Consider the following 23,050-nt stretch of genomic DNA (forward strand, 5'->3'; position numbering starts at 1 on the left):
TTCTAGAGACACAGCCCCAGCTGCCGGCCAGGGGCCTCCCACGGGGGCCAGGGAGCCAGGCCAGGTGCTGGACAAGGCCTGCGGGCCTGGGGCAGACCCTGCAGCTGCCCCCACCCGCGGAGCCAGCCTTGGGCCCTCCCGAGCCACCCGTTGCCAGGATGGCGAGTTTCGAGATCATTCCTTGCCAGCCCTGCTGCCTGCCCTGACAGTGCTGGCAGAGTCCAGTGCTGCCCTGGCTCGGGCTGGGCATGGCCCGACAGTACTTGGTCTAAAGCGGGCAGGGAAGGTCAGGGCACCCCACCTGCCTGTGGAGGGTTGGGGGACCAGGGCAGCAGCCTTTTAAAACTGTCATGGATTTTTTTACAGGTTGCTTTTTTGGGGCAGAAACATGGGGTTTGGCCATTATGTGGCACTTTCCTTGGAGGGGCGTCTGGGGTAGTGGCAGCTCAGCCTGCCCTGCTGGGGCTCAGAAACCACATGGTGTTGACCCCCGCACTGTGCTCTGGCCCCCAGGATGCTCTGTGTGTGTGTCTGTGTGCAACTGTGTGTGTCTGTGTGTGTGTTCAACTGTGTGTGTGCAACTATGTGTGTGTCTATGTGTGCGTTTGACTGTATGTGTGCGCGACTGTGTCTGTGTGTGTGCAACCATGTGTGTGCAACTGTGTTTATGAGACTGTGTGTGTGCGACTGTGTGTGTCTGTGTGTGTAACTGTGTGTCTGTGTGCAACTGTGTGTCTGTGTGCAAATTTGTGTGTGTTCATGCATCTGTGTGTGCAACTGTGTGTATCTGTGTGTGTGACTGTGTGCCTGTGTGCAAATCTGTGTGTCTGTGCATCTGTGTGTGTGACTGTGTGTCTGTGTGTGCAACTGTGTCTGTATACGACTGTGTCTGTTGTGTGACTGTGTGTGCAACTGTGTCTGTGTGTCTGCAACTGTGTGTCTTTGCAAATCTGCGTGTGTGCATCTGAGTGTGTGCGACTGTGTGTGGCTGTGTGGCTGTGTGCAGCTGTGTGTCTGTGTGTAACCGTGTGTGTGTGCATCTGTGTGTGTGCGACTGTGTGTGTGCGACTGTGTGTATCTGTGTGTTGTTTCTGTGTCTGTCTGTCTGTGTGTGTCTGTGTGTGTTTTCCTGTGTTTGTGTGTCTATGTTTGTCTGTGTTGAGGTGTCTAGGTGTAACTTTGATTTAAAAAATTCCTCGGTTGTTAACCAGAATCGGCAAATGAGGGGCCCAAGAGCGAACACGGCAGACAGGCCCCTGCCTTGCGCCCGGTCATCCTGGTCTCAGCCCCCAGCACCCCATGGGGCTCCCCAAGCCCACCAGGAAGGATCCCTGAGCACAGAGCCAGGAGTCCATCCCTGAGTAGAGCTGGGTGTGCCCACTTCCAAGGAAAAAGACAAAGGATGACGCCTGTCAATGAGGGCAATGAAGGTTGAGTGATATTCGGGGAGCGCCTTGCAGGGGGTCTGCGGGGGGCCCCTGCAGCCCTTGACAGTCTCAGAGCTCAAAGCAGCCCCTCAATCTCTAAAACTTTCCATATCCCAGACTGTGTGCATCAAACGCTGACCCTGCCCTCCTGCTGGTCCTGCACCCATCTGTTTACCTCCTATTTGTACATCTGGCTGTCCCAGCACACCACATTGCAGGGTGGGGTCGGGGGACACTAGCCCATCCCCCACACTGCCACCCTTGCATGCCACCCTTGCATGGGCCCCTCCCTCTGGAGGCCTATCCTCTCCCCCTCTTTATATTTGGGGCACCCCCGTGTGGCCGCTGTAGGGAACTGCAGGGGCAGAGGGTTACACTTCAGTGCTGAAGAACTGCCCCCGTGTTAGCTTCCCCTGCTTGAAATCTTTCGTGTTTTGTTTTGCACCCAGCAGCGCTCGGGCTGACTCCTGCTTCTGTGCTCAGGAATCACTCCTGACAGGCTCGGGGACCATATGGGATGCCAGGGATCGAACGGAGGCTCAAACCTGGGTCAGCCATGTGCAAGGCGGGCGCCCTCCCCACTGTGCTATCTCTCGGGCCCCACTCTGAATTCTCACTCTGTTGCGGGACCATGCCTGGCGGGACTGGGGTATCACGTGGGCACAGGAATCGCACCCAGGGCCTAGCACGTGCCAGGGGTCAGCCCGTCTGCTGAGCCACTGCCCAGCCTCTTTTATCTCGTGACAGGAATCAGGTGAGGCACGAACCAGCCCCTGGTGCCAAGACAGCCCCCTGAGAAGGGCCCACAGACGCAGCATCCCCACGGGCAGAGACAGCGGGGCTGGGAGCTGGGGGGAGCTGTGTGACTGTCGAACAGTGACAGGCAGGCAGCAGCGCAAAGCTCAGGCCTGCTACGCAGGAGGCCTCCCTCCAGTCCTTGGCACTACACGGCCCTGAGCACAGAGCAGGGAGCAGCCCCTGAGTCAGGGGGTGTCCAAAAACAAAACAAAAGAGGAAAGAAGTCTCTCTCCATCATGGTTGTGTGTGCGCGTGTGTGCTATGTGTGTGCACAGTTCCAGATCAAATCCAGGCATCACATGAGCACCCTGTAGGAGCGACAACCCGGCCCCCCTCCATGAGACTGTTCGGAAGGCGGAAAATCCTAATAACAATAATAATAAGGGACCTCAGGGCCCAGGAGATAGTCGAGTGGGCAGAGCACTGGCCTTGCAGGCAGTGACCACATTGATCCTTTACCACAGATGATCCCCTGAGCCCACCAGGAGCAAACCCTGAGCACAGAGCCAAGAGCGTGCCCTTAGCATCTCTGGCAATGACACCCCCCATACACAAAAAGAGGAGAAGATAGTGCAGTAGGGCACATGTGTGGGACCCTGGTTCGATCCCCGGTACCCAGCATTGCTGGGTGCAACCCTGGAATCCTGGAAGCCCCCAAGTACCGTATCCTCCGGCCCCACATGTCCAGGCTTGCTGAGAATGGCTGCAATGGCCCTGGACTCCTGAACCCCACAGGGGAGGCTCCCGCACCCCCCCCCCACACACAATAAAAGCATAAAGAGACTGAAACTAGAACCCTGAGGTGGGGTCTCTGGAGGAGGAGGCGACCCCCAGAGGGGGTGTTGTAGGCAGAGTTTATGCGTCAGGGCTGGCACAGGCAAGCAAAGAGGTGGGCCTGGGTAGACATGGGGGGTGGGGACCCTGTGACGCCGGACCCAGCCCTGCCCCGCTGCCCACAGGAGAACCACCGGGCCCAGCGCACCCTCCAGGCCCTGCAGAGTGAGCTGGACAGTCTCCGCGCCGACAACATCAAACTCTTCGAGAAGATCAAGTTCCTGCAGAGCTACCCGGGCCGGGTGCGTGTCCCCCACCCCCCAGGACCCCTTCCCTGTCCTCACCAGGCTGGGCTCCCCCACGGTCCCTTTATCGAGCCAGCCAGGCAGAACTGGGGCTCGGGAGAAGCTGGGGGCCAAACTTCAGAAATGGGGGCGCTCTGGGAATTTAACCTTGGGGTGTGGAACGTGCAGGACTGACCCGTGTGATTCATGTTTGAGACTTCTGTTGAGGCTGGAGCACTAGCATGGCTAGGAAGGCACTAGCCTTGTGTGCGGCTACCCCATTCCTGGTGGGGTTCCCCGAGCCCACCAGGAGTGATTCCTGAGCGCAAAGCCAGGAGTCAGCCCTGAGCACTGCAGGGCTATTGTGTCCCCCCAACAAATTTTCATTTGAAAAGACACCCCTTGCCCTCTGCATCCTGGACTGGAGAGAACTACCCCTGGCTTCCAGCAGCCTTTCCCCCACAGGGGACCCCGGGGCCAGGAAATGCCTCTGTGACCACAGCAAAGTGGGGAGCAGGACCTCGAGAGTGGTCCAAATCCTCAGTGTGCCCCAACAGCCTGCTGAGGTGCTCTTCCACCACCAGAGGGCGCCCCAACTCTGCAAACTGGCTCCTCGCTGCGCGGTTGGGGGGAGGGTTCCTGGGCACCCCACAGCCACTGACACTCCCTCAAAGCCCCCTGCAGGCCTGGGTTCCACCCTGGCGGCCTCAGTTTCCCACCTGTCTCCTGCTCCTGCCATCCTGTGTCAGGCTGTGACCGGCTGCCCTTTGTCCCGTGCAGGCTGGCGGCAGTGATGACACGGAGCTGCGGTACTCGTCCCAGTACGAGGAGCGCCTGGACCCCTTCTCATCCTTCAGCAAGAGGGTGCGTGCAGGGGGGTAGCCTGGCAGCTCCTCCCCGTCCACCCTGGCTGGCGTCGGGGGCACTGCTAGGGTTGCTAGCATCCGGGTTCAGGTTGAGCAGCAGAGAACACCCAGTGAGCTGCACCCCCCCACACACCCCAGCTCTCCTCCATGAGATATGCTGGGGGTGGGGGGTGCAGGCAGCAGCAGGGAGCGGGGGGAAGCCCCAGGGTCCTCTGACCATCCGTACCCTCAGGAGCGGCAGCGCAAGTACTTGAACCTGAGCCCGTGGGACAAGGCCACGCTGAGCATGGTGAGTGCGAGTCCTGCCAACAGTACGGAAGTTTCTGGACCTGGGCAGTGAGATCCCCGAGGCCCAGTTGGGAGGGAAGGGGACTTGCCTGGGAGGGAAGGCAAGCCGCCTGCCCGCCCGGGCCCTGCCCACCGTGCCCCACGCGCCCCCTTGCTCCCCAGGGCAAGCTGGTTCTCTCCAACAAGCTGGCTCGGACCATCGGCTTCTTCTACATGCTCCTGCTGCACTGCCTGGTCTTCCTGGTGAGCCCCCAGGGCTGGAGGGGAGCCTGGGGGAGCCGGGGGTCCCCGGGCAGCCCCTCTCCTGCCAGGGGAGGCCGTCTGGCCCCAGCGGGTGAGATCGAGTCCGTGGCCTGTCCAGATGCCCCCGGTGCCCCCAGTGGGTTCTGGCTCTGTCACGGGTGTGGGGGGACAATCTCAGGAGCAGTGGGTGGGTCCTCGGGCAGTGGGTGTGGGGGCTGTGGGGGCACCCTGCTCACCCTCACTGCCCCCAGGTCCTGTACAAGCTGGCGTGGAGCGAGAGCATGGAGAGAGACTGCACGGCCTTCTGCGCCAAGAAGTGAGCCCCCTGTCCCACCCCGTCCTCCTGCCCCCCGTGCCCACCCTCGGGGATGCCGTGCCCCTGGGATCCCCAAACCCCACACCCAACACATTCCAGCTGCCACATGTGAACACACACATGCATGGACTCACATGCTCAACACAGACTCAAACAGAGCTCCCACACACCACATTCCCGCGCATGCGCCCCCCCCCGCCCCCTGTCTCAGCCCACCCCTGTGCCCCCCAGGTTTGCCGACCACCTGCACAAGTTCCATGAGAATGACAACGGGGCCGCGGCCGGTGACCTGTGGCAGTGATGAGGGTCCCCTCGCCCCTGCCAGCTCCCCCACCCTGCTGCTTCCGCTGTTTCAAATACTCGGGCTCCCCGGAGAACCCCCTGAGAAACTGCCCCTCCCACCGCGAGGGAGCCCCGAGGCCCAGCCAGGCTACGCCAGAGGGACCCGTCTGGGGCCTGGGGGTCCGTCTCTCAGGTTCCAGATTCGTCATCGCCCTTGGCAGGGGGGACCCTTCCCAGCTGGCCCACCCAGCACCACCCCGCCCCAGCCTGGGCAGTTTCTCTGACCCCCACCCTGAACCCCACCGTGATTTGCGCTTTCTTCTATAGCAAGTTATTTTAGCTTCTAGATGAGGAGTCTCCAGTGAGCCCCCTGCACCCCCTGGGAGGGGTGCCGCACCCCCCGGGAGGGGTGCCGCACCCCCCGCTGGCCCTAACCATCAGACCGGCGCCCCTGGGCCTGGGGTGACCCTCTAGTCAGATGCACGCTCGCCTTCGCCTCGCACATTCCCAATAAACATGCTTGTTGCAGCCACGCTGGTGCCCCGGCCCGTGACTGGAGGGGGGCTGGGAGCCTGAGGGGGCCGCGCTGTCTATGGGGGGGGTGGCCCCCAGCCCTGGACACCCTGGTCTGCAGCCGACATGCAGCTGCCAGAGAAAGCCACCCTCTCCAAGGGACAGGAGTGGGACTGCGGCCTGAGGACCCCGCGCCCCCCTCTCTGGTGGCGTGACCCTCTCGGTCCCATAGCTGGGAGCTCCACAGCTCGTGCCCACACTCTTGAGCAGCCAAGCCTGCCCGGCCTCACAGCGATGGGGCGCTGTCCCCGTGTCGCGCTTAGAACCTGGCCCCCAGCTGCCGCCCACAGGCCAGGCCGGCGTCCCCCATGCTGTATGTTTCAGTCCAGAAGACTCAGGACTGTGTATCCGGGTGCCTCCCTAGGCCCCCTCCCCCCAGCCCCCCAGCCCATCACTGGACCTCTCAGCATCTCCCCCGGGCCCCCCCAAGCCTCCTACCTCGGATGAATCCACATTGTAGACCCCACACCTCCCCTCGGTCCCCACTCTCTGCTCTGGGCCAGTCACGCCCCTCCCCTGTGCCCTCCCCACCCTACACATCCGTCTGCCCCCAGTTCCTCCTTGTGGGGACCAGCTGGCTCAGCAGGGACCAGTGTTCCTCTCACTTCCTCCTCCCGGGTCCTGTCTTGTCACACGCGGTGACCACCCACCACCCCTGACTCCGGACCAGGTCAGTCCCCACAGGGCCAGGTCCCCCAGGATGGCAGGGTGGGCAACCCCTGGGTGTGCGGCCTTCCTCACCTCTCAGCTCACGGGCTGCCTTCCGGCCCAGCTGCCAACCTCTGGCTGGCCCCAACCCTGCCTCCCCAGTTCTTAGAAGGATTTGTGTCTGGGGCCTGAAGGGGCCCAAGCCCTGAGTCCCATCTGGGTCCCCAGAACTCCAAGACCCCAACACAGTAAGCCAGAAATCTCTAGGCACACCCCCTGCCGACCCCAAACAAAATCAGAGAGTTTGTGTGGTCCCAGGGGCAGTGTGTGGGCGCAGAAGGGTCAGGTACCCGCTAGCAGCCTGGACGGGGACTGCATGGACTCAGCGCCCAGCGGGGCAGCCCAGGACTGGCAGGCCAGAAGGGGACACAGGCCAGGCACCCCTTCGTGCACAAGGCTGGGATTTAAGGAAATAATCTTTTCCAGCTTCCTTTCCCGAAGCAAATCAGCTTCAGAAAAGGTCAAAGGCCTCTCTGCAAAGGTCAGGGGTCACCGAGTGGGAAAGGGGAACAGCTGGCGACTCCCCGCCTCCCAAGAACTAAAACTTGGGCCCAACCCAGAACTGCAAGGGGGTGAGGCTGCGGAAATTGGGCGGAGGGCAGACACAGCGCACCGTGGGGACTGAGGCCCCCCCACCCAGCAGCAGGCAGTCTGGTCCCCGCTCGACCCTTCCACTCCCAGGGCCACCCCAGCCCCCCGCCAGGCTCGCTGACGCGCTGGAGCCCCCCCAGCTCCAGGTCTGGGTCCGCCAGTGCCCCCGAAGGCTGCGGGAGTCCGGGCCAGTGCCCTGACCTCGGCCTGGCTGGCGCTCGAGCCCCAGGGCTGTGTGCCCCGATGGAGGACCAGGCACCGCCCCCACCACCGGGTGGCTCCGCGTGCGGGAGGGGCCGGGAGAGCCTGAAGCCCACCCCCCGCCCGGCCCCGTGCCACATCAGGGCCAGCTCGCGCTCCCTTTGTCCCCGCAGCGACGGTCCAGGACAGCGGCCGCCGAGCGCTGTCCCCGAGGGGTATCGGCCCCCTACGCGTCTCCACTCGGGCTCGGAGGGCGCCTCGATGCCGGGCCCCTCCGGGTTCGGGGACCGGCCGCGGCCGCCGCAGCCGCGGGCACCCAGCGGACTCGGCCGGGGGCGGGGGGCGCGACGGGGGCGGGGGCGGGGGCGGGGGCGGGGGGGGCGGGGCGGGGCTAGCGCGGGGTGGGGCCTGAAGGCGCCGGTGGGGCGGGGCTAGTTCGGGGGCGGTGCCTGTAGGCAAGGGGTGGGGCGGGGCTAGTACGGAGGCGGGGCCTGGAGGCAAGGGGTAGGGCGGGGCTAGTACGGAGGCGGGGCCTGGAGGCGCGGGGAGGGCGGGGCTTGGGCGGAGCTAGCGTGGGGCGGGGCTGGAGGCGGGGACGGGGAGGCGCGCGCCGCGCGGGCGGGGGGCGCAAGGGGGAGCGGGCGGGGCGCGCGCGGCGCGGGGCTGGGCTCGGAGCGCGCGGGGCTCGGCGGCCGCTAGAGCCGTGCGGGGGCCGCGCCGGGCCCGCCGGGAGCGCACGAGCCTTCGAGGTTGTGAACGCGGGAGGGAGGAGCCGCCGTCGCCAGCGCCGGCTCCCGCCCGGAGGGAGCCCGACCCCGCCGCGGGCCATGAGCGGCCAGGCCCCCGGAGCCCCGCGGCTCCCGGGGCGGCGCTCGGCCGGCCCCCCGGCCCGCTCGGCCGCAGCTGCGCGCCCGTAGGTATGGCCTGTCCGTCCTCGCCTCGTCCCGGGAGGGCGCGTGTGCGCACGGCTGGCCCGGGGAGCGCGTGTCGTCTTTGTGTGCGCGGGTGGGAGGGAGCGCGAGGGAGAGGAGGCGCCCCCCGCGGGGGTCGGCGCCGGGACCCTCATCCCGGGCCGCGGGGCGTGGAGGGAGGGGTCGAGCCGCCTCCGGAACAGCTGCGCCCCCGCCCGCTCTCTGACCCCGCGGCCGGGTGAGCCTCGGCTTGGGCCCCTGGAGGAGGGGGCTCGGCTCGGGCGGAGGGGGCCGGGCTCTTCCCGGGGCGGCGAGGGCGAGGGGGAGGGTCCGCCTGGAGGTTCCCTCTCCAAACCACGGCTCCCGGGCCAGCGTGCCCTCTGCTCGGCCCTGGCCCCCCCAGCTCCGTCACGGTGCTCGACCCGCCCACCCCGAGAGCTCCCCGCGCCCCGGGAGGGAGGCCCGCCGAGCGGCGCCTTTAAGAAGGGGCGGGCTCGCGCGCTCCATTCAGGCCCGTGGCCTCGGCCATTGATGAACCTGCGGGCAGCGCCGAGCTCCCGAGCGCGCCAGCCCCGGGCCGGGCCGGGCCGCCAGCTACGCACAAAGTCAAGTCTGGGGGGAGCCGCTTGCGGCGGTTGGGGCCCCGCGGGAGCCTTGCGGCGAGGAGCGGCGGCCCGACGCGCGCCGGGGACGCTGGCGTGCCCTGGAATTGGTGGTGCAGGGGAGACCCTCGGGCTGCGGGTCCCGGGGACTCCACCTTTGCCGGGAGCTGGGGTGCCCGCCGAGTGACCCAGGGCTGCTTCCCTCCAGCCCGGATCACTGAGCCAGGGGTGAGTGAGCGGCGTCCTCGGGGGCGGACAGAGAAGGGGGGTCCACAGGAGGTCTCTGTTGGAGAGGGCTGGCCTGAGACCCCTAATTCCGCCTGTCCACGTTGGGTTTTATTGGGGGGGACTGGCCTGGACTCTGGGCCACACCCATGGCGCCCAGACTTGCTCTGGACTCTGTGCCTAGGGTTCACTCCTTCCATTGCTGGGTGGGGGGCACCATGTGCGGCCGGATCTGCCCCCTCCTGGCTCCCATGACAGCAGGAATGTCTTAGAAGCTCCACTCCAGGGCCTAAGAAGAGGACCAGGGAGATCATGGGTCACGGGGAATTGTCCCTCTGCGTCCCCTCCATCCCTCCCTCTCGCACTCCAGCGGACAGGAGAATAGGTGGGCAAGAGATCTTTTTTTCTTCTATTTTAGTTTTTTGTTTGAGGGCCTTCCTGGTGGTGCCAGGAAGGCTGATGGGGCTGAGGATCAGGAGTCAGACCCAAGCCTGAGTGCCAGGTGGGCACCCTATGCCCTGAGCCGTGTCCTCACCTGGAGCCCGTGTGGTTGACAGAGGGGCTGTGGATCTGGGGTGAATGTGTGCCCATTTCTTTTGACCTGACTCAAGAATCCTGAGTCTGAAGTTTCCGAGGCTGCTTCGTGGGTGTCCAGGGGAGAGCCCCCCAGTGCTAGGCCAGGGTGGGCCTCCCTCGGGAGGATCAGAGATAGGACTTGAGCCCCAGGGCTGAACACTGAGTTTCAAGCTGACTCACCCCAGGCTGTCTTTCATGCCATCTGCACCCCAACTTTTGGGGTTGGTACTAATATTATCCCCCTTCTGCAGAGAAAAAAAAAAAAAAACACCAGATTCAGAAAGGTGAAATGACACCTAAAGTCACTGAGCCAGGAAGCGGGCCTCCAGCCCCATCTGCGCAAAGCCTGGTTCTTCCCCGGCTCCGTCCCTCGGGCCTCCTGGCTGCTGCCCCCTGGGGTGCTGGTCCCGTCTCAGATATTCCTCCCTGGGGGACCACCTCTCCAGGCTGCCTCTGCCCTGTGCTGGCTCCCAGGGGTACAGGGCGCAGGTGTGAGCGCGTCCCAGAGGGAGGTGGTGGTGGATGCCATGGGGGGGGGGAATCTATTTCCAGCTGCTTCTGGTCCTCACTGTGAGAGCACACGTGGGGTGGCCATAAGCCCCCCCGTACCCCAGCTGGAGGCTTACACTCTGAGTCAGGAGGCCTGGGGATGGGGTCAAGGGGCAGTCCTGCTGTGGGGAGCAGAGTGGGAGATAGGAGGAGCAGGATGCAAAACACTCAGATGCGGTGGGCGTGAGGGGCCGGGGGGTCGGCAGCTCGGAGACAGGCCCGGGAGTCCGCCTTACCACTGCCCTGAGTTCCGGGGTGCTGAGAACGGGGTGGGGGTGGGGGACACCACGAGTGAGCCCCCGAGGAGACAGGGGTACGTGTGACATGAGGCTGAGTGTTGAGGCTGGTGGGAGCCACTGCAGGCTCCCCGGAGGTCTGGGAGGGCCTGAATGAGGGGGGTGCGTGCCAGGGAGAGAGGTGAACGGGCGGCCACAGTGCAGCTGGAGCCCTCCATGCCTGCTCGCCACCTACGCGCCCGGGAACTGTCCAGCACGGGGCTCCTGAAGGGGAATGGGCTTCCCCCCCCACCGCCCCACACTGGAGGTCACCGCTCCTCTGCATCCGCGCCCCCCCCCGCCACTGTGAGCACCCCCCAGGCAGGCCTGGCCCTCCTGACACGGAGAGCCACGTTCACAGCAACTCCAGAGTTGGTGGGCTCCCCTCATCGGCACCCCACTTTCTCATCAGTAACACAAGCATGTGATCTTCTGACTGGAAGGTTGGAGGGGGGGGCGAAGTCACGGTTGGGACTTGGGGGGGCAGGGAGGGAGGCGGGTGTAGGGCGCTCAGGACACAGAGGCAGAGAGCGCCTGATGCCAGCCCTTTTGGGGTGGGTGCAGTGAGGTCCCCCCTCCAACAGGTGCAAAGGCAGGGCCCAGGGCACCCCTCAACCTGGCTTCTGTGTCTGCTCCAAGGTCCCAGGTCAAAGGAACGGCGGGAGTGGGGGCCAGGTGGGGGATGGAATGGCGGTGGCAGCTGCTGCGCCAGGCAGGTCAGGGTTGGGGGCACCCGGGAAAGCTGGGGCGCCCCTCCGCCAGGGGCTGAGACAGTTGTGTGGGAGGCGGGGTGCCCAGCGACACATGCCGGACCAGCTGGACCCCTTGTCTCTCTGCCTGGTCGGGCCTTCCCGGTCCCAGCGGCAGAGCCCCTCAGAGTCCACCCGTCCAGGCCCCAAGGCCCACCCCTGAGGGAGCAGAGTCTAGGGGAGGGCTGGAGGCGACAGAGCACCCCACAGTGAGCCCCTCAGCTCACCCCTCAGCCAGCTGGGCTCCCCTCAGCACCCCCCAGTCAGCTGGGCTCCCTTCAGCCAGCCAGGCTCCCCTCAGCACCCCTCAGTCAGCTGGGCTCCCCTCAGCACCCCTCAGTCAGCTGGGCTCCCCTCAGCACCCCTCAGTCAGCCGGGCTCCCCTCAGCACCCCTCAGCCAGCCAGGTTCCCCACAGTCAGCTGGGCTCCCCTCAGAGCACCCCTCAATGGGCAGAGCTGCAGAGGCACCCACAGGGGAAAATAGGCAGAAAAGCCTCCAGGAGCATCCACAGGAGGGGCTGTGAAGTTGGGGGCACAGGGAGGAGGGAGGCCTCAGTTTCCCCAGGTGAGCGGGTGGGTAGCCCTGCTGGGACCCCTTTGGGTGCCCCAGAGCTTAGTGAGGGGCAGGAAAAGGCCCAGATTTGGCAGCAGAGGATGCGGGCAGCCCAGCAGCTGCCTGGGGGGCGGGAAGGGTGCTGGGTGGTCCGTAGTGCCCAGCTGAGGGGCTCACTGAGGGATGCGGTGGGGCGCCCCGCCTCCCTGGCGAGCATCGATTGGTTCCGCGCCCATTAGCGGGGGCGGGAGGCTGCTCATCAATCTTTTAAGGACTGACCGGCCGAGGGGTCGGAACTGCGTGCGGGTAGGGCCGACTGACGCCCAGACCCTTTCTCCTGCGCTATTTTTACCTCCGGAAGGCCTGCTGCCCCCACAGACTGGAGTTGGCGGGAGGGGGTCCCCCAGCCGGGTCCCGACTGGCCCCACTCCGCCCCTCCTGGGGCGCGCCCCCCATCCCATTCTGGCTGGTACACAACAAAGCCAGACAGCTTGCAGAAATGTCCCCAAGCCCCAGGGTGATGGGGGCCTCCTGAGACAACACCGGGAAAGTGACAGCAGCCTGAAGCTGTCTGCCTGGCCCTGGGCTCCAGCACCCCCGTTTTGTGGGTGGGTGAGACCTGCACTCTGTCCAGGCGTCTCCTGGTCTCCAAAGCAGGAGGAAGGCTTCCTGGAAGAAGATGACTTAGAGCTCTAAAAACGGCAGGAGGGACTGGAGAGATCCTTGGTGGCTGGGGGCGGGGTGGCTTTGTAAGCTTTGCAAGGTCAGGGTTTGAACCCCGGCATCCCACAGGGTCCCCTGAGCCCAGCAGGAGTGATCCCTGAGCGCAGAGCCGGGAGTCAGCCCTGAGCACAGCCAGGTGTGGCCCGAAAGCCAAAAAAATAAAAAGGAGGCAGGAGAGGGGAGCCCGTGGGGCAGACGGAGGAGGCAGCTGGCAGGTGGCCAGCGGGAATTCCCAGGCGCCTCTGGAGGCGGGTGTGCCCCGGGGCAGCTGGATTAGATCCCTCGCCAAGCCCGACTCTTAGAGAGAGGCTGGTGTGGGCACCCTCCCTGCCCCCCGGCCCTGGGCGCTCCTCCAAGCAGAGCTTCTGGGGACCCTGCCATGACCTCTGCATGAGAGCACTGAACCTGGGAAGCCTGCAGACAGGCTCAGAGGGTGGGGCGCCCAGCAAGCATGGGGCCTCCACAGTGCTGGCACCAGGACTGTGGGGGCCGGGACCCCTCCCTCCTGCCCCCTGGCCCTGGGCACAGCCAGGCCCTCCACCTCCCCTTTCACCTCTGGCAGCGCAGCCTCAGCCGTGGGCTGTGTCATGGGCGCCTGGGACAAGCCTGCAGCGGGGGGCTCGGGGAGGCCAAGGAGGGCTTCCTGGAGGAAGTGGCTAGAAGGGTAATTCCTGAAGCACTGGTAGGCGTTAGATCAGGGTGGGATAGAGGAGCCAAGCTAATGGTGGGGTGGGGGCACTGGGGTCGACTCAGCTGTCCCACAGAGAGGGCCCAGGGGCCTCGCCACCCGAGGCTCAGGGCTGGCGTGGGCAGAGGCCTGCTGGCCTGAAAAGCTGCGTGGGGCCTGAATGTTCCCCTGGCTGCCCGATGCCAAGGCACTCTCCAGCCGGGGGCCTGCCAGGGACCCCTGGCCCGGGGCTGGTGGTGACAGTGCCACAGAAAAGGAGCGGCTAGTTTTGCCGGGTGTGGAATCAGAGCTGGGGGCCAGGGAGGGGACCTGCCGTCCATATCAGTCACCCTAACAGGAACAGTGGCTCCTCGCCCCACTTACTGTCCATTGCTCTGTGCCCCCAGAGCTGATGGCCATCGGGAGGTGAGGGGGAGGCAGCCCAGTCCCCGAATGAACGAACACTGATGGTGACCAGGATTGCGGGGCACTATTTCCCCAAGTGGGTGATGCGCCCTTGCTGGACGCTGGGATGACCCAGGCAGGGCACGAGCAGCCATGAGTGCGTAAGGAGGACCTCTCTGCGACCACGTGGGGGGCAGGGAGCTGGAGGGATGTGGTGCAGTGGAGAGGGTGCCAGCCGCCAATTCTCAGTCCTGACACCACCTGGTGCCCCAAGCGCTGACAGGGGTGAGCCCCGAGCACAGAGCCAGGTGTAGCCCAAAAAATAAAAACAAAAAAGTGGTGAGGGGCCAGAGTGATAGTGCAAGTAGGGCACTTGCCTTGTATGTAGTTGACCCAGCTTTAATTCCCAGCACCCCATAGGGTGCCCCAAGCACCACCAGGAGTGATCCCTGAGCACTGCTGGGTGTGATTCTCCCAAAAAAAGTGGGTGGTATTACTCCACGGGGGTGTGACCCCAAGTCCTAGAGCTAGTGTGAGTCCTGGTCATCAGTATGTGTCCACAGACAGCTGTGACAGGCCTGTTTTAAAGAACACACCCGAGCACCCTTCATTCATGCATTCATTCATTCACCTCTTCAGCCATTCATTCATCCAGAGGCCTGGAGAGAGAGCACAGTGGGAGGGGGCTTGCCTTGCATATTGTCCACCGAAGTTTGATCCCCTATACCCCATATGGTCCCTAAGCCTATCAGAAGAGATTCCTGAGTGCAGAGCCAGGAATAATCCCCAAGTAGAACAGGATGTGACCCAAAAGCCAAAACAAACATTCATTCATTCACCCACCCATTCATATTCCCTATGTTATCCACCCATTCATTCATCTACCCATGCATATGTCCACCCATTCATTCATCCATTCACCAGTTCATTCATTCCTCCATGCATTCATCCACTCATTCATTCATCTACCCATGCATCCATCTACCTGTTCATTCATCCATCCTCCCATTCATTCATTTTCCCATGCATCCATCCACCCATTCATTCATTTACCCATGCATTCATTCCCCCATACATTCATTCATCTACCCATCCATCCATCTACCTGTTCATTCATCCATCCTCCCATTCATTCATTTGCCCATGCATCCATTCACCCATTCATTTACCCATGCATTCATTCCCCCATACATTCATTCATCTACCCATGCATCCATCTACCTGTTCATTCATCCACCCACCCATTTATTTGCTCATGCATCCATCCACCCAGTCGTTCATTTACCCCTGCATCCATCCACCCATTCATTCATCTACTCATGCATCCATCTACCTGTTCATTCATCCATCCACCCATTCATTCATTTGCTCATGCATCCATCTACCCACCTATTCATTCATGCACATGTTCATCCACCCATTCATCCATTTGGGCTTAGAACATGAGCCACATGCCCAGAATCTGAAATTCGGCCACATCAAAATCCCCGGCATTCTCAGGGTAAGAGTGGGATGGGGAAAGGACACCCCTTCCCCAGCAAGTGAGGCCCGCAAATCCCATGGAAGGAAGCGCGGTGTGACTTGGGGTACAGCGGGAGCTGTTCTTACCCATAGAGGAGGAACTTGCAGAAGCTTGAACTGGGGGGGTGGTTGGGGGGCACTCTGACAGGTGGCGCAGGTGTGGCCATAGCTCAGCAGACTGGGGGAAGAGGGGGAGGAGTAGGTGGGGGGGTCTGTAGGACTTTGGCTTTTTCCGGGGACAGAAGGGGCGCCTGCTGCAAATTTTGAGCTGAGGAAGGGGATCTCGGTCTGTGCAGGGGTGATGCTGATGAAACAGCAGCTCCTGGAGGGAGGAGCAAGCTATAGTGGGATGAGGCTAGGGACTGGGTAACTAAAGTGCTGCGGCCTTTCGGAGAAAGGGGTTGGGGCCCCTGCATATTTCAAAGGTAGTGCCAAGAAGCCGGCGCTCGGCCTCTGGTCACGCCCCCACCTTTGGAGCCCTCAGTTGAAGGTTGAGGTCACTGAGGTCAACATCCGAGTCCTCTCCTTGGCGAACCCTAGGCATGACCCTAGGATTCCCCAAGACAGTGGCTGTGATGGGCTCTGTGCGTTGGATGGGGGTCCAGCCTACAGATGAGCCCGGGGGCGGGGCTGGAGGTGGGAGAGGGGCAGGGCTGTGATCCGAAGTTCACTGTCGCCCTCTCTCGCCCGCAGCTGCCGGGGGCTGCCATGGGACGGGAGCCATGAACGGTGGCGCCCCGGGCCCCGCCGTGGCCCCGGGCCCCCCAGACTGGCGGCAGTTCTGCGAGCTGCACGCGCGCGCGGCGGCCGCCGACTTCGCCCGCCACTTCTGCCGCTTCGTGCGCGAGCACCCGGCCTGCGACGCGCCGGACGCCGGCGCCTCCTTCTCGCGCCACTTCGCCGCCACCTTCCTGGACGCATTTGGGGCCGAGGTGCGGCGCGCGCTGGGGGCGCGGGGCCCCGACGGCGGCGCGGAGCTCAAGGCGGCGGCGCGCGGCCACTCGCGCAGCTCCGAGGACGTGTCGGCCGCGCCACGCTCCCGCGTGCGCAAGGGCTTCTCGCTGCGCAACATGAGCCTGTGCGTGGTGGACGGCGTGCGCGACATGTGGCACCGGCGCGCGTCGCCCGAGCCCGACGCCGGCCCGCGCGCCGCCGAGCCCCCGGCCGAGCCGCGCGACAAGTGGACCCGGCGCCTGCGGCTGTCGCGGACGCTGGCGGCCAAGGTGGAGCTGCTGGACATCCAGCGCGAGGGCGCGCTGCGCTTCATGGTGGCCGACGACGCAGCCGCGGGGCCCGGCGCCGCCCAGTGGCAGAAGTGTCGCCTCCTCCTGCGGCGCGCCGTGGCCGGGGAGCGCTTCCGCCTGGAGTTCTTCGTGCCCCCCAAGGTGAGGTCACCCGCCGCTCCCGACCCCTGCGCAAAAAGGAGAGAGACCCTTCTTGGGAGCCCAGAACCCCGGGAGTGGCCTGTGATGAAATGGAGCAGCTCCTGGTGGGGATAGTTTGGTCCTGAGACCCCCACATATCTCAAGGGCTCGGCTTCTGGTTCCGTCCCACACACACACCTTCTGCGTCTAACCCTTGGCAAACCCTAGGAATGACCTTGGGGTTCCCCAAGACATGATGGGTGGCCCCTCCAGACACTGATGGTGTATGTGTGTGTGTGTGTGTGTGTGTGTGTGTAGGAATGACCTTGGGGTTCCCCAAGATAGTGACTTTGATGGGTGGCCCCTACAGACACTGATGTGTGTGTGTGTGTGTGTGTGTGTGTGTAACTATCACCCCTTCAAGCCCTGAAGTGGGAGTTGAGGGGTTTTTTTCCCCTCTCTTTCTGGGTCACACCGGGCGATGCTCAGGGGCACCTCCTGTCTCTACACTCAGGAATCACTCCTGGCGGTTCTCGGGGGACCATAAATGTCCGGAATCGAACCCTGGTTGGCCGCATGCAAGGCAAACGCCCTCCCCGCTGCACTATCACTCAGGCCCCTGTGGGGAGAGCTCTGAGTGCAGCTGAATTAGGGGGCAGTCCTGGGGGTACGGGCCAGCGGACTGCCTGCCCCCTTCTGTAGCCCCAGAAGTTGGTGACACATGGAGGGGCCGCCCAGGCCAGGCAGGAGTCTGCAGTCCCTGCCTAGCGCCAGGTGGCATCCATCCCCTGCCCACAGGCCTGGTCTGGCCCAGGTTTTAGGTGACCCACCCCTGATCTGTCAGCCCCTCCCAATCCCCTTGGATGGCACCAGCAGAGCCCCAGGGTATGGTTTTGGGGCTCATGCATGCTGACCCCCACCTGGTTGGGCACACAGGAGAGCAGTGCCCGTGGCTGGAGCCCTAAGCCAGGGGACCTCGTGGTCCCCAAGGCCATCCGGAGGGGTGTGGCCTGCAGAGGTATTCCCATCCCAAGCCCCCCCCCCCTCCAAGCCCTGGGGCTTCCAGGAAGGGAAGGAGCTGCAGCCAACCCTCCCTCCGGCCGCCCTCTCAGCCCGCCCAGCCTCTCCCAGCCCTCTCCTTCCCGGGGGGGCCCCTTACACCGAGGGGGCCAGGTGCAGGTCTCCCAGGTGTGGCCCCAGCGGGAGTGAGCCCTGTGGCACCCCCGAGACAGCCAGCTCTCCTGGCCTGGGAACAGAGGGGTGCCAGCCCCAAAGCCATCTCCCACCTGCCGACAGGCCCCACCTGACCCTGGGGCCACTTCCGGTCACAGTTAGTCCAGTGCTCAGGCCCAGCAGTGCCAAGCAGACCAGGGGGTGCTGAGGATGGAACCAGGGGTCTCTGTGTGCCAAACGTGCTCCGGCCCTGTGGCCCACATCCCTGCCCCCGAACCGAGTGGGCATCCTGGGGGCCCAGCACTGTCGGCCTCCAGGCCAGCTCCGTGCCAGCCAAGCATCCCTGGACGGCGGCCAGCGTGGCCTGGAATTCCCGTCACACGACCTTCCCCTTCCTGCTGAGAAAGTCCCGTCCTGAGCCCTGCGCTGCCCGGAATCCCTCTCCAGGCACAGCCCACCCTGAAACCCCACCTGGAAGGGAGCCCCCGCTCACCCTGGATCGAGCAGGTGCCCAGAGCTTTGTCCTGCAGTCGCAGCCACTGTCAGAGGCTGGAGCAGGTGTAGGTAGAGCATTTGCCTTGCACACAGCCAGCCCGGGTTCAGTCCTGGGCATCCCATATGCCCCCCCAGCCCCACCAGGAGTAATTCCTGATTCAAGAGTGACCCCTGGAGCTGGAGCAATAGCACAACAAGGAGGGCATTTGCCTTGCACGTGGCTGACCCGGGTTCGATTCCCAGCATCCCATATGGTCCCCTTAGCACCACCAGGAGCAGTTCCAGAGTGCAGAGCCAGGAGTAACCCCTGTGCATTGCCGGGTGCAGCACCAAAAAAGAAAAAAAAAGAGTGACCCCTGAGCATCGCCTGGTGTGGCACCAAAAAAAGTCTAAGCCACTTTGCCAGCACAGCAGCCGCCTGGGCATTAGGGGTGCTCTCCGCTGTTTGCTTAAAGAATTTCAGGGGAGCACTGATTTGTTTCTGAAAGGGGAGGAAGCAGATACCCTCTGCAACAGATTTAAGGGGACTCAGTTTTTTTTCTGGAACCCAAACTGGGCAGAACCACCAGGCACAGTCTGGGCACATCCTTCGGGGGCCTGGGAGATAGCTCAGTGGTCAGGGGGCACCTGAGCTGCAGGTACCGAGGCCTGAGCGTGAGTCCTGGCACCACATGGCCGCCCAAGTGTGCCAGGGGTATCCCGTCTACTGGGCATTGCCGAGCAGTCCCTGAGCCCCTGATGGCGCTTGGGACTCCCCCCAGAGAGGAAGCTTCCTCAGCCCCGTGTGTGTGTGTGTGTGTGTATGCCCTGGGTTCGAGTGGCGTGTGTGTCTCTGCCTGTGGGTTGGGATCAGAACACCAACCCCCTCTGGGCTGGGGGTGCTCGGGTGGGTTTGTCCTACAGCTGTGTCCCACCACCCTAACTTGCTGGGGGACGATGGAAAGACAGGTCGATTTCTCGCCTCCTCGTTCCCCTCTGTGTGGGGGTGGGGGTGCCAGGAGCCCCCATGGGGCCTAGAGGGCCTCAGGAGATGGGGGACCACTTGCCACCCTTCCTGTGGTTCCCCAGGCCTCCAGGCCCAAGGTCAGCATCCCGCTCTCAGCCATCATGGAGGTCCGCACCACCATGCCCCTGGAAATGCCAGAGAAGGACAACACCTTCGTCCTCAAGGTAAGTGCCGACCCTTGACCCCTGACCCCTGACCCCTGACCCCACACAGTGTGCAGTACCAAGTTTGAAGGGGCTATAATTGCAGGACTACCATTCTCCCACCAGCATCCTGGCGTGGGTTTGGGGGTGACACCTGAGGGGGACTCTTCAGGGTGGCTCCCCTTCCCTCCCATGGGGAGGCTTGGGACAAGTCCTTCCTTCCAGGGTGGACGGGCCAGGGTCCTGACCAGCCGTCCCGTGACCCCGCAGGTGGAGAATGGAGCCGAGTACATCCTGGAGACCATCGACTCACTGCAGAAGCACTCGTGGGTGGCTGACATCCAGGGCTGTGTGGACCCCGGGTGAGTGCCCCTGGGGGCTTGGGGTGGGTGGGCGTGTCCGGCCTCCCCCTGAAGAGCTAAGGCATGGCACGGCTGAGCTGAGGAGAGGTGGGGTGGTGGCTGAGAAATGGGCAGGGGCAGGAGCCGGGGACTTCAGCGAGAGCCGTGTAGCTCAGGACAGGGGGGCCGTGGGGAGCCGGGCAGGTCCTCCGCACCTGGGGAGCAGGAAGGCACAGGCTGAGGGCTTGGCAGCAGGTCTGCTAACAGGGTGAGCTGGGCCAGGAGGAGCCCCCCCCTTGCTTTCTAATTAACAGCTCCGCTTCCAGAAGCCCAATTACAGTCCTGCGAGCCTCCCAGGCCCCAGCCCCTGGTGACTGTAACCTCTCCTGGGCCACGCCCGGCCATCTGCCCTGTCCCCTCCTGCCCCGGCCTTCTGTTCCGGAGATGGCTGAGTCCCCGACACCTCATAATAAGCCAGCGGGGGGGGGAGCGATAGCACAGCGGGTAGGGCGTCTGCCTTGCACGCAGCGGACCTGGGTTTGATTCCCAGCATCCCATACGGTCCCCTGAGCACCGCCAGGAGTAATTCCTGAGTGCAGAGCCAGGAGTGACCCCTGAGCATCACCGGGTGTGACCCAAAAAGCAAAAACAACAACAACAAAAAATCAGGGGGACAAAGACCCCAAGCCCCTGAGCCCAGGGCTGGGACTCGGGGCCTCCGGGGCAGCAGCCAGCCTCGTGTGAGCTGAGGGTCATGGAGGGCCCAGGGTCATGCTGTGCTCCCGGCCCCCCAGCGACAGCGAGGATGATGTCGAGCCGTCCTGCACGCGCGGAGGCTGCCTGGCCAGCCGCATGGCCTCCTGCAGCTGCGAGTTTCTGACGGACGGTAGGTGGGGGGCGACCCCCAAGCTGGGGTGGGGGAGAAGGGGCCCGCCTGCCCAGCGCATCTCACCCGCCTCTCTCCAGCAGCGGACCTGCCCCGGCCCCCCGAGAGCACAGCGGCCGTGGTGACCGCCCCGCACGGCCGCTGCCGAGATGCGGTCGGGGAGGGCCTGGCCCACGTCCCGCTGGAGACCTTCCTGGAGACCCTGGAATCTCCGGGTGGCAGCAGTGGTGGCGGTGACAGCAGTAACACAGGTGCGAGGCCGGGAACAGCCTGCCAGCCCAGGTGCCCGTCAGGCCAGGGCCCTCCGATGACGCCTCACCACCCGCTCCGTGGCTGAGTCTGCATCAGGGCCTCGGCCTCGTGTCCTGGCTTGGGACTAGGGCTCAGGGGCAGGCACAGCTGACTTGCCACCAGCTTTTGTGTCTTTGAAATTGACGTATCCATTCTCTGTTCTGTGCCTCAGTTTACTCCCATATGCTTAACGAGGGGGGTGGGGTCCGCGGTCTGTCTGCTTCTAAAAGGCTTTAAACTGCATGTTACTGCAGACACCCCTGCTCCGTGCAGGGCACCCCCTCTGTCTCTACCTCCTGGGCCCCCAACATGACCTTCACAATGCCCCCTCCGGCCCCAGGGGACGAGGGAACGGAGCAGGAGCCCGAGGCCGAGCCCCCGCTGGAGCTGTCTGGCTACCCCTGGTTCCACGGCACCTTGTCCCGGGTCAGGGCAGCCCAGCTGGTCCTGGCAGGCGGGCCCCGGAGCCACGGCCTCTTCGTCATCCGGCAGAGCGAGACACGGCCCGGGGAGTACGTGCTGACCTTCAATTTCCAGGGCAAGGCCAAGGCAAGTGGCAGCTGACTCCTGGGGAGGGCGGGGGGGCTCCCCCGACCTGCACCCCGACCAGGCTCCCGTGCCTCTGGGCCCTGTCACCCCCTGCAGTGGCTCCACCATGCCCCACCCCGAGGAGCCCAGAGCTTCCCTGGGTCCTTTGCCCTGGGGATCGTGCAGCTCTGGGGGGCCCTGGGAGCAAGGCCGGGGTCCTCCCTGGCCCCTGGGGGCAGATCACCCAGCAGCCACTCCTCTCCCTTCCCGTGGAATGTACTTGAGGGTTAGGGGTTAGGGCAACCTCGAGAGCTGGTCAGAGAAGGGGGAGCAGGGGAGCCGAGGCAGGCTGCAACACCCTCCCCCTTCCAAGAAAGCACCTTAGGGTAAAGGAGGTGGAGGGGCGAGGAGGGGGCATGGGTGAGGGTGCCAGGGCCCCACCGCTAAGGACCTAAGGCGTCGAGCAAAGCAGGCTGAAAGCGTCTACGCCCTGGAGGTGGGGACCTGCCCCGCCCTCCCAGACACAGACACCACGGTCAGGGGTTCCCATGCCTTCGCCTTGGCAGCGATGCCACCCTACCCTGCAAGATGCTCCCTGGGAAAAGCGGCTGCCTTTGGCAGGGCCCCTGAAGGCCATGAACCCTGACAGTAGCCAGCGCTGGGCCTGCGAGACTGCCCCACGGTGACCAGAGCACCCGTAGCCACGCCCCCCAACCACGCCCCCTGTGCCCGCAGCACCTGCGCCTGTCGCTGAACGGCCGTGGGCAGTGCCACGTGCAGCACCTGTGGTTCCAGTCGGTCTTGGACATGCTGCGTCACTTCCACACCCACCCCATCCCCCTGGAGTCGGGGGGCGCCGCTGACATCACCCTCCGCAGCTACGTGCCGGCCCAGGACCCCACGCCCGGTAAGACGGTCCCCACCTGGCCAGGGCGAAGCTGGCGCGGGGACAGGGGGGACAGCGGCACCCAGCCCCGGCCTCTCCCAGGGTGCGGAGGAGGCAGCCCCCGAGATTCCCTAGCTCGTGCGGGGCCGGAGGCGGAGGGCCGGGCGGGGCGGGGCCGGGCGGGGCGGCTGACCGGTCCCCTGTTGCAGACCCGGGCCCCGCGCCTGCGCCCCCCGCCTGCTGGAGCGAACCGGCCGGCCAGCACTACTTCTCCAGCCTCGCCGCCTGCCCGCCCGCCTCGCCCTCGGACCCGGGCGGCGCGTCCTCGTCGTCCGCCTCATCATCGGCCGCGTCGGTGCCCAGCGGCCCCGGCGAGCGGCTGCTGGAGGCGGCGGGGGGCGCCGAGGAGCCCCCCGAGGCGGGCCCGGGCCGCGCCCGCGCCGTGGAGAACCAGTACTCGTTCTACTAGCGCCACGCTCTTCAGTGAAGACAGAACCGTATTAAAGAGCCTGTTTTAGGGACTGCAGCCCGCGCTCCTGTGCTCCTTCCCGCGGCCCCCGCTGGCCCCCGCACCTGGCCCCGACCCCCGCGACCCCCAGCTGTTCTCCTCGCTCTTCCCCGGCACCGCCGGGTCCTGAGTGGGGTGTGAGGCGGGTGGGGACCCAGGTGACCCCTCCATGCTCAGAGAGGCATTTTCGGGGTACGGGAAGGGGCCAAGGTGCCTACCCCCCTCCCTGCTATTTCAGGGGACGGGGTCCCCCAGAGGCAGCACTGCAGGGAGAGTGGCCCAGGAGGGCCCCAGAGTCAAGCGAGGGTGAGGGTCCCTCCC

At 64.5% G+C, this 23,050-nt stretch overlaps 2 protein-coding genes across 5 annotated transcripts in view; both read left to right on the top strand.

The window, feature by feature from the left end:
- CUX1 (cut like homeobox 1) overlaps positions 1-5,675 on the top strand; it is a 209,315-nt gene extending 203,640 nt beyond the window's left edge. For both annotated transcript variants that reach the window (XM_055136484.1, XM_055136483.1), the window contains exons 18-23: positions 3,185-3,301; positions 4,064-4,147; positions 4,382-4,438; positions 4,600-4,680; positions 4,932-4,996; positions 5,228-5,675. In XM_055136484.1, the coding sequence (XP_054992459.1) occupies positions 3,185-3,301; positions 4,064-4,147; positions 4,382-4,438; positions 4,600-4,680; positions 4,932-4,996; positions 5,228-5,297 (474 nt within the window). In that variant the 3' untranslated portion in view covers positions 5,298-5,675. The remainder of the gene's footprint in view (positions 1-3,184; positions 3,302-4,063; positions 4,148-4,381; positions 4,439-4,599; positions 4,681-4,931; positions 4,997-5,227) is intronic.
- A 2,321-nt stretch (positions 5,676-7,996) lies between these two features.
- On the top strand, positions 7,997-22,747 carry SH2B2 (SH2B adaptor protein 2). Of its 3 annotated transcripts, none has more exons than XM_055136308.1 (9): positions 7,997-8,268; positions 15,802-16,493; positions 19,209-19,310; positions 19,560-19,651; positions 20,425-20,516; positions 20,597-20,767; positions 21,148-21,356; positions 22,071-22,242; positions 22,431-22,747. In XM_055136308.1, exons 2-9 carry the CDS (start codon positions 15,831-15,833, stop codon positions 22,688-22,690), a joined length of 1,761 nt encoding a protein of 586 aa, XP_054992283.1. In that variant the 5' UTR covers positions 7,997-8,268; positions 15,802-15,830; the 3' UTR covers positions 22,691-22,747. The 3 variants fall into 3 exon arrangements, with proteins under 3 accessions (XP_054992283.1, XP_054992281.1, XP_054992280.1); XM_055136306.1 differs by lacking the exon at positions 7,997-8,268 and adding an exon at positions 8,793-9,092; XM_055136305.1 differs by lacking the exon at positions 7,997-8,268 and having other exon boundaries at positions 20,600-20,767.
- The last annotated feature ends 303 nt before the right edge of the window (positions 22,748-23,050 follow it).

Source organism: Sorex araneus, chromosome 4, assembly GCF_027595985.1.
Source record: "Sorex araneus isolate mSorAra2 chromosome 4, mSorAra2.pri, whole genome shotgun sequence".
In the NCBI taxonomy this organism is placed as follows: Eukaryota; Metazoa; Chordata; class Mammalia; order Eulipotyphla; family Soricidae; genus Sorex; species Sorex araneus.

Coding starts and splice junctions, on each gene's coding strand:
- SH2B2 (XM_055136308.1), top strand. CDS start 15,831: ATGAACGGTGGCGCCCCGGGCCCCGCCGTGGCCCCGGGCCCCCCAGAC. Junction 19,311..19,559: donor ACAACACCTTCGTCCTCAAG/GTAAGTGCCGAC, acceptor GTGACCCCGCAG/GTGGAGAATGGAGCCGAGTA. Junction 20,768..21,147: donor CGGTGACAGCAGTAACACAG/GTGCGAGGCCGG, acceptor CTCCGGCCCCAG/GGGACGAGGGAACGGAGCAG.